The following is a 14232-nucleotide window of genomic DNA, read 5'->3' as shown; positions in this document are numbered from 1 at the left end:
TTACATTCACAATATCATTATTTTCTAACAACTGTCCAATGCTATTCAGAGCTACAGCTCCATTTTCACTGACTGCAGAGAGTTGATGGGCATTACATCTGCTACAATTTTTCACCTAACAACAACAAGATGACACAATTGTTAGTTTTAATGAGAAAACTGTCTCATGCAGAATTATGAGAGAAATAAAATATTCTAACATATTATCTCTATTTAACCACATAGAAATTGTCTTCTGCATTAGTGAAGAAATTCCACATTTGTACTTACATTTTGAACAGTTTAGTATGTTTGTGGCAGTACTGCACAACTCAAATGACACATATTTAACCTGTGTTACAGTGATGTGATGGAAGTATTGAAGTTTGCAATACTTCCACTTACATAGCTTGATGAAATAAAATAAAAAAATCACTTAGAGAAGTGACATTTAACAACTTTTGTTTTACATTCTGTGTGTTTTTTATTTTATTTAACCAGTCTGAGTAAATGGATGCAAAATTGAATACATCACCACATCACTGGAATGTAGGTTAAATATGTTTCATTTGAGTCAAGTAGCACAATCATGAACATGCTAAATGATTCAAAATGTAGGTAGAAATGTTGAAGTTTTTCACCAATGAAGAAGACAAATGCTACATAGTGAAATGTAGGTCATATGCTACAGTATTTTTTTTTTCTCTAATTCATCCTCGGTTTTGGGCCTATTACTTCCTTACTCAGGATTAAAGAGACTAACAGTGTAAGGAAGGTTAAAAAGGAAAGGTGTATCACTCAGATCCCAGGATGAAAGGGATCTAACTACAGTAGGAATGAGAATAAAAAATGATGTAGGGGGGAGGACTTAGGAAGCATAAGTCAGAGATGATACACTGGTAAGCACTAAGCCAGCATCAATCCAGAGATGATAAAGGCAGAGTAAGAAGCAACAACAGATTAGGGTGAAGAGAAATGATTAGTACAATTGAGAACTAGGACAGCAAGTGCGGAAGGGGGCAGTGGTGAAAAAAAGGGAGAAAACAGAAAGAGGAGAGATAGGGAAATGAAATGGAGAAAAGAGAGGAAAAATGTGTATACTTTCTTTTCTCCTTCTTTTTCCTCCCCTCTTTCTACCCGCTGCCTCCAGCCCCAACCCAACCCATAATGACTAGGTGGGTCCGTCTCACTCTGGGAACTGAGTGACCTGCACTTCATTTTTAACCTACCCCTCTTCCCTTCCCAAGGAACAGACTAGCAGCTCCAAAAGCTTTTGCTTTTATGTCTGACAGCTAGGAGAAATAAAGACCACTATATTTGCAATGAATGTGGGAGAAACAGATATGTGCAGTATCTTACCAGGAGAAATACTCAAGTGTTTGGACCAAGAAAAAATGTAAGATATATTGAGGCTTTGCAACAAAATATATGCCAGTGACAAATGACCAGAGGATTTTCTGTCAATGGCAATGATTCCAGTAGAAGAGAAACAAGAAATGCAATGAACGCAAGGCATTTATTTTCGCTTCATACGAAGCCAAAGTTGCGTTAAGGATCACAAATAAAAGGCTGGAATGGGTAATGGAGGAAAATCTGGCAGAGAAACACTTTAGTTTGAGACGAAATACAGCCACAAGAGATGCAGCAAGACTTCTGGAAATTATTGTATACACGGTGTTCATTGTACACTAATACATTTGTTTTAAATTGTTAACTAGTTAGAAAATGATTTATTTTAAATGGTTGAGTAGTCATAAAATGATTGTGAGAGATCACATTTCAAGTAAGTGAACACCCAAAATAAATACAGAAAGGAAATGAAAGATTGCAATGTGCTGGAATGGTGATGAAACTCACATATAGAGTGCACTCTTTTCTTTCTAGAAATTGACCTCACACATGGCTCGTCATTGATGTCAATTCTTTGACACTCCTGTATGAATAATGAGATGCTGAGAAATGAAAGCAAATAGTGGGATTCTTTTGTTTGTTTGATGTTGCTTCATAATGCCCAAGAATTCCAAATGATCAGTCAATTGAAAAGTGTTTAGTTCAAATACAAAACAACTTCCTGCAGAAAAAATGGCGTTTTCAAAAATTTCGATTCAGCTATGGACCCAAGCATTAAAAAATGCTATTTTGTGAGAGCAAGTGAATGGTACCTCTCGAGCATCTGCAGTGACTGATTGACAGTGCGGTCAATCTCGGTGAGATGCTCGAGTGTGGCGGCCTTCTCACGCTCGGCCTGCTCGAAACTGGAGACGAGGAGGTGGCGGTAGTGGGAGATGGTGTGATGGCGGTCCTTGTGCAGTGCACGCAGCAGCTTCTGCAAGCACTTCTGCACACGGTGTGTCTGGAACAGGCAAATTTAGTACAATTAGGTCACTGTAGTGGGCAGCCACTCATTCTGAAAGATGTTTTGCATAACCACAAATTTCAAGTGCTTCTACCAGCTATTAGAAGAAACCCACTCCAGAAATACACCTGCAGTAACAGGTGAAAACATTATCAGTGTACCTTGTAGTACCTGACAAAGTAAACTACAGCAAGGTGACAAAACTCATGGGATACCTCCTAATGTTGTGTTGGATCTTGTTTTGCCCAGTGTAGTGCACCAACTTGTGATGAAGCAAACTGGGATATTTTTACTTCCCCTTTACGCCTCTTTACAATTCATTTTTTCATGTCTGACTAATTATCATGAATGTAGGTGATTATAATCTGCATTTTCATAAAAGAGAAAGGTTGGCCCTCACTTTTAAAAAACATAGCACCAGGCCTAATTTTGTGCTTAATTTATGTGTGTAATTAATTTTCTAATTTATTTTGACTATTACTAGTTAGTATCTTTCATTATAGAGTGAAATCAGTGATTGTTTCATAACTTAAATTCTAATATTGACTTACAAACAAATATAAATTCTATACTAATTATAAACATTTGGAGGAACAACTAACAGTATTCTTAAAGGATCTATTTGGCTCTATTCGAAAACATGTAAGCAAAGCCAGCTTTTATTATTTCCATAGTAATTAACAATTTTGTCAAAAATATTGTTTGCATAACAATATTTGTTAATTTCATGATTTAAACAAATAATTCGGCCTAAGTCTTGTAGTAGAACTGTTAAAAAGAAACAATTTTCTGATGTGTTAAGTTAATTTAATGAGTTAAGTTTTAATTGTAATTTTTGTAAATTATGCATTGAACAATGTCTAATTTCAGCACCTATTATTGTGAAGATATATAAGGGCCTGATTTTTGGTCCCAAGACAGTCCACAACTGAGTTTCAGACGAGTAACACAATTAGGCGATGTGTTAAAACAATGACAGTATCTGTTCCATATGTGCTTTGTTATTTTTCAGGAACTGTGTGGTTGGGTTTTTACTGGTCGTAGTCATACAATAGTAAACTCAAAGAGTCAGTACATAAAAGAAAAGACTCCCCAGGGCATGAACAGAGATACTGAAGTGCACGAAAAATGGCCACCAGCTCTGCACCAAATACACTGCAGCCATTGGGTAAGGAATGCTGTTCAATATGGCCGCTGTGCACATGGGCATGACCAACACAACCATCAGCCATCAAGCCATCAGTGTAGAACACTTCAGAGCCCCAAAACATGTCAAGAATCGAGAGGAAGTGACAGCGGGGAGCCACAGGGTTAACCGAATCCTTTGGGCCATGTGAAAAGTCCAGATGAAGCTGCAGCTGAGGCATACACCATGGAGACATACATGAATGGACCACAAGTAGAGGTGGTAGAGGGAAGGACTCCAGTTCAGAGAGAAGGGATAGCACGCAAACAGTTATCGTTAGCCCCGACCTGGGTACCGATGCTGGAGATGGTCTGCCGTGGGCGGGAAAAGGAGATGGTAATTCGGATGCTCAGGGGAACTATGAATGTGTGCTGCATAACTGGTGAGCAGTTGCACACGTCTGATCTGCAACGGAGGGACACCAGCCTCCACCAGTACACTGGTTACTGGACTCATCCTGTAAGCTCCTGTTGCTATTTGAACCATGAATGGTGCACAGGGTCAAGCAAAAGCAACGTTGAAGGTGCTGCCGAACCATAAACCCCACTCCCATCATCAATTCAGGGCAGCAGTATGAAATGCGAAGTCCTCTGCATACAGAGGAGGTGAGATGGAGGGCCCAACAACTGCTAGACCGTTAATGGCCACTAAATATAGAGACACACTCAATACAGAGCCCTGTGGGACTCCATTATCCTGGATATGGATGGAGCTATAGGAGGCACCAACTTGGACACAGAAAGTACGGAGCGACAGGAAGTTTTGGATAAAAATCAGGAGCGGGTGATTATAGTCACTATGGTTTCTGTAATATCCCTTAGAGCCATGGAGGGCAGGGGTCAGCATTGCTGGGAACCAGGTTTAGTGGAGGGCAATGGGCAATGCAGATAGCATACAATGTGGCAAGGATATGATGTTGCCAGGTAGTGTCGTATGCTTTGCGTAAGTCAAAAAAGACAGCAACCATGTGTTGGCATCTGGAAAAGGCTGTTCGGATGGCAGACTCAATCAATACAAGATTATCGGTGGTAGAGTGACCCTGGCGGAAGCAGCCCTGACATGGAGCCAGCAGGCCACACCATACATTCCAGCAGTTTATAAAGAACATTGGTGAGGCTGATAGGCCAATAGCTATCCACATCAAGTGGGTTTTTACCAGGTGAGCACCAGAACGATGGTGCTCTCCTGCCATTGCGATGGAAAGACACCATCACACCCGATCCGGGTGAAGATGATGAGGCTTGTAGTCAGATGAGAGATGTTTAATCATCTGGCTGTGGATCCGATAAGGCACAAGAGCTCTGTTGGGGCAATGTGCAAGGGCACTGAGGAGCTCCCACTTTGTAAATGGGGCGTTACAGGATTCACTGCGGCGTGTAGTGAACGAGAGGACGTTCCGTTCCAGACGCTGTTTGAGAGTGCGAAAGGCTGGGGGGTAGTTCCCCGACATAGAGGCTCGAGCAAAGTGCTCGGCAATTGCATTTGCATCAGTAGATAACATGCCATTTATGGTAACACTGGGATCACCTGTTGGGGCCTGGTGCCCGAAAAGACGTTTGATCTTTGCCCGGACTTTGGAAGGTGACATATGGCACCCAATGGTCGAGACGTATCTCTACCAACACTCCTGCTTCTGTCGTCTGATAAGGGAATGGAGCTGCTTACAGGTTATGAGGTGCTCTAGGGTAGGGTGCTGCTTATGCTGTTGTAGAGCTCGCTGACACTCCTCAATTGCTTCAGCGACTTTCGGCGACCACCAAGGGACTGCATTATGCCTCGTTCACCCTAAAGAGCAAGGGATGGCATTTTATGATGCAGAAACAATTGTTGTAGTCACCTGTTTAACCGTCACATCGATGTTACCGTGTGGGGGAGATTCAACGGTGACAGCACAGGTGAAAGTTTCCCAGTCCGCCTTGTTTAAAGCCCATCTGGGCAGGTGTCTATGGGCCTGATGCTGGGTCACTACCACACAGGTCATCATGTGCTCTCCAGTGGATAGATGGGAGAAGTTGTGGGTTTCAAATTGATAAACCAATGGCCAAGTAACTACGATGAGCCACAGTGAAATGTGTGGTGGCCCCAGTGTTTTTAAGAGGCAGAGGCTGAACTGAAACAGTAAAGTTTTGACATCTCTACCTCGGCCAGTTTGCATCATGCCACCCTACAAGGGGTTTTGGGCATTAAAATCTCCCAAAGGTAGGAAAGGTTTGGGGAGTTGATCAATCAGTGCAGCTGGTACATTCAGGGGTACTGCACCATCTGGAGGAAGATATACATTGCAGATAGTTATTTCCTGTGTTATCCTTATTCTGACAGCCATAGCTTCAAGAGGGGTTTGAAGGGGCACAGGTGCACTACATACTGAGTTTAGGACATAAATGTAAACTCCACCCGACACTCGATTATAGTCGCTAAGGTTCTTGTAATATCCCTTATAGTCGCAGAGGGCAGGGATCCGCATTGCCAGGTTTACTGGAGGGCAATGGGCAATGGGCAATGCAGATAGCAGATGTAAAGCTTAGCAGTTGCCGTAGCTCAGCCAGACAGTGGAAAAAACCGCCGCAATTCCACTGGAGGATGACATCGTGAGACTGGGAAGGCATGGAACAATCAATGAGGCAGTTTACGCCTCGGAGTCACCTGCTGCCACTGACTTTTTGCCTGAGCAGTCTATACCCATTGTGTCTGAGGGTCTGGCAAGATCTGGGTCCTCAGTGGACGCCAAAATCTCCACCCTATCAGATGCAGTGTTTGTAGGTAGCGGTGGTGAGGGTGCCACCACAATTTCCTTGGTCTTAGGGGTTTTGTTTTTGGATTTCTCTCGCTGCTCCTTGGGTTTCCCTGGCTGGGAGGACTTCACTGGCTCAGTCTCCAGGACTGAGGATGACTGTGAAGCCATCATACGACCAGCTGCTTATGGACTCTTCAGCCACTGGCAGGTGTCGTCTTTCCCACTAGCAGAAAAATGGGAAGGGACTGACCCAAGGGACCCCTTTCTAGCGAGAGAAGCTGAAGAAGACTTATGCTTCTCCAGCTTAGAAGTGGGGACAAACGTCCTCGATGGCTGGCGGAAGGAGGGGGGGGGGGGGGGGTTCAGGAAGAACAGGGAGAGAAATCTCCCCCACCATCAAGGGACAGGTGTAGTCTTCCGGCACTGAGAGGTCACTTGGATTGGCACAGGTGATGGAGCCAGAAGTGTTGTAGCTGGGGTGTAAGACAATGTCATACGCACAGGATTCAGGCGTTCAAATTTTCTCTTAACCTCAGTCGGTCCAGGGTCTTGTACTCCATGATTTTCATTTCTTTCTGGAGAATCCTGCAGTCTGCTGAGCAAGGCAGCTGGGAGGTGGGGAACATGGAGTATTGGGATGTGATGGGCAACTGCAATCTCGACATGTGACACTGGAAGTACAGCGGGATGACATATGGCTGAACTTCCAGCACTTAAAGCACTGCATTAGGGAAGGGATATAGGGCTTTACATCACAGCAGTAGACCATCACGTTGACCTTCTCGGGCACTGTATCACCCTCAAAGGCCAAGATGAAGACACTGGTGGCAACCTGATTATCCCTCGGACCCCAGTGGACATGTCGGACGAAATGTACACATAGCTGCTCTAAAATGGTGTGCAGCTCTTCGTCGGACTGCTAAGAAGGTCCATGTGGAATATGACACCCTGGACCATATTTACGCTCTTATGGGGAGTGATGGTTAGACAATCATCCCCCAGCTTGTCACAAGCGAGTAACTACTGTGACAGAGCAGAGGATGCTGTTTTGATCAAGACTGACCCAAATTTCATTTTGGACAAGCCCTCCACCTCCCCACACTTGTCCTCTAAATGCTCAACAAAAAACTGAGGCTTCATCGTCATGAAAGACTCCCCATCAGCCCTTGAACATACAAGGTACTGGGGTGAATAAGATCTGCTGCCATCCTTAGCCTGACATTCCTCCCGTGGTGTGGCCAGGGGAGGAGATCGCTTAGAGACTGCTGGTGTTTCACCCCCAACAAGAGAAGATGGACGACACTTCATCGCGTGTCATCCACCCTGATGCACCCCCTCCGACCAGGGGCCCTCCCCACGGGTGCCACCCAGCTGCAGCAAAGGCCACCTGGCAGGATGGCCATTGCTGGGAGTCCTGATGCCCCAGGGGGATGGGCACCTACCCCTTGGTATACGTGGGGAGTTAACGACACAGGCATCAGCAGAGCAATCGCTGTGTGGTCAGGGGGCTACAACCAACATGGCACATGGCGGCCCCACCACAACAGACTGGCTACCATGCTGGATATCAGGTGCAAAGAAGTCCTTGGTCATCATCGACACAGAAAGCGACACTGCATAGTGCATGATGGAAAATGCACTTAGGAGGTTGTCCTCACGCAAGAGGTGGAGAACGGATGGGACTGCAATGCAATGACAAGAAAGTGGGCTAAAGATCTCAAAGCACGATGGACATGTTGCACCATGTAAGGCACCCTTTGCCAATTGGCTTGCTCTTCGGGAAAATTTTGAAGACTGGAGGTCAAACCCTGCAGGGGACCATCACATAAAGGCTGAAACATGTGAAACTCCTGTTAGTCGCCTCTTACAACAGGCAGGAATACCTCGCAGAGGGTACCACATCTGTAATGTGCATATCGCTATCCCAGCACTTTTGTCACTTCAGTGTGTAGACCCGCCCTTGGTGGAAACTAATTTGGTCATGTGGTTACCTACAGAAAAGTTCCAGTTCAGATTACTGCAAGGAGTTACTTCATAATACAGTTGCCAAAAGTGGTCAATAAAAATTGTCTTTGCAGGTAGCAGTGGTGTCTTGCTGCTAATACCATTAAACATACTGACGATGAGAAAAACAAGGATGTGATATTGCTTAGAAGAAAGATGATTTACCATGTGAGCAAAATGTTGAAATTAAGTAAGTCAATGTTGTGCATATTACAATAGTAAGGAACTATGCCTAACAGAGATGAATTCAAGTATCTATCCCAAAGAAGAAGAAACAAAGTATACACACTATGCCTTTGATGTATGGATAAGTTTTTTTATTAATCAGCAGCTTCTGCAATATTATGAACAATTCAAAGAAATACTAATGTCACAAAAACTCAGCTTCTCTTGCTCAGAACTGGATTTCAAGGATAGCACAAAAATGCTGGGAACAATTATTCTGTCTGTGCAATTGATTTGAAAAGGTGCCAGAATAAATTAGTCCACATATTGATAAATGACATTTTTTATTTATGTGGAAGGACAAGGCTGTTTGCTTTTTGTATTTTTTGATTTACTGGGCTGGTATTGAGCACATGTTCATCACCATTGGTCTTTTATTATGTTTTTCAGCCTTCATAGAAGTTTTTGTAGATGTTCTATTACTTTTATATAGTGTCTAGCGCATCCTCCTATTAGTATCAGTTATGCTAGTTGTGCTTTATAAGCAAAGGTGTACTAAATTAAAATTTTATAAAAAAATGGGACTTCAGGACTATGGTGGCTAGTGGTTTATTCAGATTGGATTCATATATATTACACTGTGAAATAATATCACTGTGATAGTGTACTAGCAGTACTGTCAAACAATTTTTATTGTCTGTGCTATGTAAGGCTTTGATATACAGACATGTAGCATGTGACAGTGCTCGACCTGTGAAGGTACTGCAGCATATGCTGTTGCTACTTCACCTTCCTGCTTCTCAGGTGTAAACACAACAGTACTGTCACACTGGCCAGGTCTTCAGTTGGCCTCGCTGGATAATACATTCTGATCATTTTTCATTAGCTGTGCTTTCAAGTTCAATATACATTATTGGCAAATCATGCAAAGGTTCTCATTGTGATATTATTACTATTAATTAAAAATGATGAATGAATAATATTCCAGGGATGCTGTCTTAATTCCAGTGTCTTTCGAAATGATTCCCAGGACACAGTTGAAAACAGATGCAAAGTCTGTAACATTTCCTGTAGTTTCAAGTAAAAGTAAATGCTCTTGAACCAATCTACAACATACAGGGTGTGCAGTGACAGAGTTCCCAATTTCAAGATTAAATATATCAAAAACTAAGACTGATAGATAAGTGCAACAAACATTGTGTCTTTGTGAAAGCTGTAAGAATTTTATACAGTAGTTTTGAAATTGTTCAAAAAGCTGCTAACAATTGGTGCTGTAATCACAACAGATAGTGCATGTAAATAGTGCACTGCAACTCAGAGCAAACATTTCCACTGCTGAAATGTAAAAGTAGGTTAGCATACTGATGGAGGATGTAGAAATTATATATTCCATTGAGAAATGTATTTTTCTGATACTGGAATACCAAGGGTTAGAATACAGTCAAAAGGCAACAAGGTGTAGTTTTCAAACATGATTTAATGTTCCGAAAGTACCTATTATGAAAACAATCCACAAGCTCTTCATGAAGTTCCAACAGACAGGCAGTGTGGCTGATGATCTAGTGAGGAATGTTGGCTCCAGACAAACTGTAGTTACTTCTGAAAATCTCACCACAGTTCCTCGAATTATTCAGCAAAAAGCAAGCTTTCATTTGACAGGTTGTTAATATTTTCACATCTTTTGCCTTTATTGCCCAGGCCTCACTGCCATATCACAGCACTGGTCTTGCCAAGGTCTTACAGAGATGTATTCTGGTGTGCTTCTGGAGTATGAAATGTTTCATTATACTATTAATGACTCCCATTGTTTATGTATACAGGGTGTTTATAAATGACTATCGGGGTTTTAACACTTTATAATATTTATTATGTTAAACTTACAGTTATAAATTATATGTTAAATGAAAGAGCAACTCAAACAGTTTTACCAAGATCCTTATAAATGTTCAATGTGAGCACCATTTGTAACATGGCACATGTCAGTCTACAGCCGAGTTCTTCCCAAATGTTGATAAATGTGTCATCAGTGATTGTAGCAACAGCTGCTTCAATCCGGTTTCTTAATTCAGGGACGTCTGCTGATAGCAGAGGCACGTACACACAATCCTTGATGAAGCCCCAAAGGGAAAAATCGCACGGCGTTAGGTCGGGTGAACGTGGAGGCCATGCAAAGCAAGCCCTGTGATTGGGCCCCTAGTGGCCCATCCAGCACTTGGGTACAGTGAAGTTCAACTAATTGCGTACTTAGCTATGCCAGTGCTCACACTGAACATTATAAAGCACTACGTCTTCAGGCCACGAGTGGCCCATCGGGACCATCCAACTGCCATTTATAAGGTTCTTGGTAAAACTGTTTCAGTTGCTCTTTCATTTGACATATCATTTATAACTGTAATTTTAATGTAATAAATATTATAAAGTGTTGAAGCCACGATATTCATTTATAAACACCCCGTATATGTGGTGGCTTTCTCAGCTATGCTTGTTTCTTCCAGGAAAGATAGTTTACAGCCTAAATATGTGAATGTATTCACTCTTTCTGAACTTTTATTTTCAAACAAATATTCCTTTGTAATGGATATTTCTTGCACAATGCATAGGTTTTGTTTTTTCACTGTTGATGACCATACTGTATATCCCGGATATGTCAAAATATCAAAAATACTGGGTAGCTGTTCTCCTGCCCTGAACATCCATTATGTAACACTTCATCTTAAGCAGGAGCACGACTCTTCCCAACTGTCACTTACATTTGGTGGGCTGTCGCTGAGAGCACGAGTGTAGCAGGTCATGGCGTCCTTCTTGCGCTCCTTGATGTGTGCGGCAACCCGCTGTTGGTGCATGGCGACCAGCTGGTGCTTCTCAGCATCCCCCTCTTCCTCCAGGGCTTGCACTGTCATTTGGAAGCGCTGTGTCATGCGGCGCTTGAAGTCGTCAGCAGCTCGAGGGTCGCTGGCACGCATATCCTGGTAGCGTTCCTCCAAGTCTGACCAGTCCTTCATCACCTGCAAATATGTTCGCAACATACATCTTACAAACACAGTAATTTATCTTCCAACAATAGAAAATACTTTTCTGCTCCCCCTCCCCCTTTCAAACTACCCAACTGCATCTCGTTGCCCTCCCTCTGTCCCCACCATGTCACTGCCTACTCCCACAAGCAGCACTTTATCTTCCTCCTCCCCAACCTACTATCCCTTCCCCTTCTGGTTCCAAGCCTCCTCTTTAGCACTACCACCCAGATCGCTTCTCCCATCATGTGCAGTTACTCAATGTCCGGCCTCAGCGATCACGAGTGTGAGAGTTGTGTTTGTGTGAATGTGCGTGTTGTCTACTTAAGAAAAAGGCTTTTTGGCTAAAAACTCAACATGTATGGCAATCTTTATGTTGTGTCTGTCTGTGACTCAGCATCTCCTCTATAAAGTGAGCACCAATGTTTCTTTTTCAATACTGCCATAACTTAACTTCTTTCTTAGTAAACTGAAATCAGTTATGGGGCTCTGTTACTTGCAAATCAGGGTACTGTGGATGTTATGTCTGCAAATACCAAATTATGTAATATTTGTGACATTAATGCCAGCAAAAAATGCTTTTTATTATGTTTCATGGGAACATTTCAGCCACACCTACAAGGTCGTGAATAGACTATGTCACACATCATTCATATAATCCTGAACACACGGGAATCTTAAGAGACTACACACACCCATATACAGACTTGTGATGATGGGGTCACCTCTTCCAAAGGCAATTTGAAACTACTACCAGCTCTCTCCCCCCTCCCTTCCCTTCTGGGGAGGAATCTATGTACCCCTCCTGTTTGCATCTAGTGCATGGTCAAAGCATTTGTACATTGTATGATGTAATAATTTAATTTTTGTCATTTAATTAAGTATGATGTAGAGACATATGTATAGCCTTCATCACAATGTATTAGAGTTAATGAGTTAATTTCATGTTGGTTTTATATGAAACAAAGGAAGTTTCTTAGAGTCCTACCAATTCCTTTTCCTGTCTAGATGCATGTAAGAATGCCATATTTGTATCTTTAAGCTAATTGTGAATAATAAACTTACTACTGAGTTAAAATGACTTACTATTTATTGAACATGTACCTTAAATGTCACTAATTGCCTGTAGAAATATATGTTTCGGCAACTTAATTCTGCTGGGAAGCGAAGGTTTGGTGATACAACCATTACACACTATCGGTGTGCTATCACATCCATATTAACATTACACCACTTAGAATCAGCAGTCTAAATTGTCTGCTATATGTAGTCAGATTACTCTTGTGGTGTACGGTGATGTATTTCATCATACTGTACTACATTTTAAACACGGTCAACCGTCAGACAACTTATTGCTCTCCTACTGTGATTGGTGTGCATGGTTTCATCACAGTGGGAAAACTAATGGCAATGCACACAATATCATGCACAGTGAGAGTTTTTTTTCCAAGTTGTACCTTACCTGAAAACTAAACAAAATCATTTTCATCTCGCTCTAGCGTTTGTGGTTTTCCCATCTCAGGGCAATCAGTATTCAGAGTCACAATGCAACAGAGCATTCCATCTTTGTTCTGACTTCATTTTTGTGGGAAATATTATAGTATCTGCAGCAGAATATGAGAACCAGCCCAGTATTTGCCTCAGTAGATGTGGGAAACTGCCTAAAACAACAACAGGCTGGCCAGCAACCACTCCCCATGGTTAATCTATGAAGTAGATTTGATCTGGGCTGGTGTGTGTCCTGATGTTCAGAAGCAGGTGCTTTAACATGCTCGAACTTCTCCCTTCTGGGAGAGAGTGTGTGTGTGTGTGGGGGGGGGGGGGGGGAGGGGGGGCGGAGATATGAGTAAGATGCAAACTTCTAGAAACTGTATGTGCAAAATATTGGAAGATTTCTCAATTCAAGAATCTGTTCTAAAAGAGCATTTATGGAACCCAGTGCTACAAACTGGGAACAGACTTCAAACTGACATCAAAACTACATTTAAAAATACACAATACTGAGGCACTCAACAGGTTCATCAAATCACAGTATCTTTGCAAGACTGGCATATTCATTTATGACAGAGGAGAGAGAACGAAGAAATGAGAGCATGAAAACTACTGAGGAAAACTTTAGGTAGAACATACACCCCAAAAGGAATGCATAGACTAGGAGAAAATAAGGAAATTCAAATGTACACACACATTTATTCAGATATTACAAATTACAGTCTAAAATTCAATGGGCATATTAATGCAATCAAACCAAACAGATAAACAAACCAAGTTATGGAGTTTTATGAAACTTTTAATTAAGCTAAAATTAAGACAATGAAGTGGACTGCAGCTGTAAAAGAAGATCTTAAAGGAACAGGGATAACAACAGGAAATACACCTTCAGTAGTAGAAATCATTTGCTGACTATATCATGGTGAGTATAATATCCAACAGCCCTGTAGCCTACATTAATCATTCATCATGTTCCAAATATATCACTATTAAAGACCATTTTGAGGTTTATAGAGTGAGTCATGCATTCTGAACTAGCAGACACTTTAAGACAGACACAAATGACCCCAAGAAAGCCTATTTACAAAGTAAACTTATAAGTTGAATCTAGGAACTACAACCTCTATTTATCACTTGCTTAGGGATCACGAGACCAAGATTAGATTGGTTACAGAATGCACAGACACATTTAAACATTCTTCCCATTCTCCAATGTGGATGGAATGGGAAGCGGCCCAGTAATTGGTACACTGGAAGTACTCTCTACCGTGCACTCCACAGTGGTCTGGCGAACAGGGAGCAGAAG

General features: G+C 42.1%; 1 protein-coding gene across 1 annotated transcript in view; it reads right to left on the bottom strand.

The window, feature by feature from the left end:
- The window catches only part of LOC126292035 (amyloid-beta-like protein), a 1795419-nt gene that overhangs the window by 17002 nt on the left and 1764185 nt on the right, over positions 1-14232 (bottom strand). Inside the window, exons 8-9 of the mRNA XM_049985828.1 lie at positions 11175-11429; positions 2142-2332 (exon numbers count right to left, since the gene is read on the bottom strand). Of these exons, the coding sequence (XP_049841785.1) occupies positions 2142-2332; positions 11175-11429 (446 nt within the window). The remainder of the gene's footprint in view (positions 1-2141; positions 2333-11174; positions 11430-14232) is intronic.

The sequence above is a fragment of the Schistocerca gregaria genome, chromosome 9, assembly GCF_023897955.1.
Source record: "Schistocerca gregaria isolate iqSchGreg1 chromosome 9, iqSchGreg1.2, whole genome shotgun sequence".
Lineage (NCBI taxonomy): Eukaryota > Metazoa > Arthropoda > Insecta > Orthoptera > Acrididae > Schistocerca > Schistocerca gregaria.
Note: the sequence above shows the minus strand (reverse complement) of the source record. Positions and strands in the feature narration are given on the sequence as shown.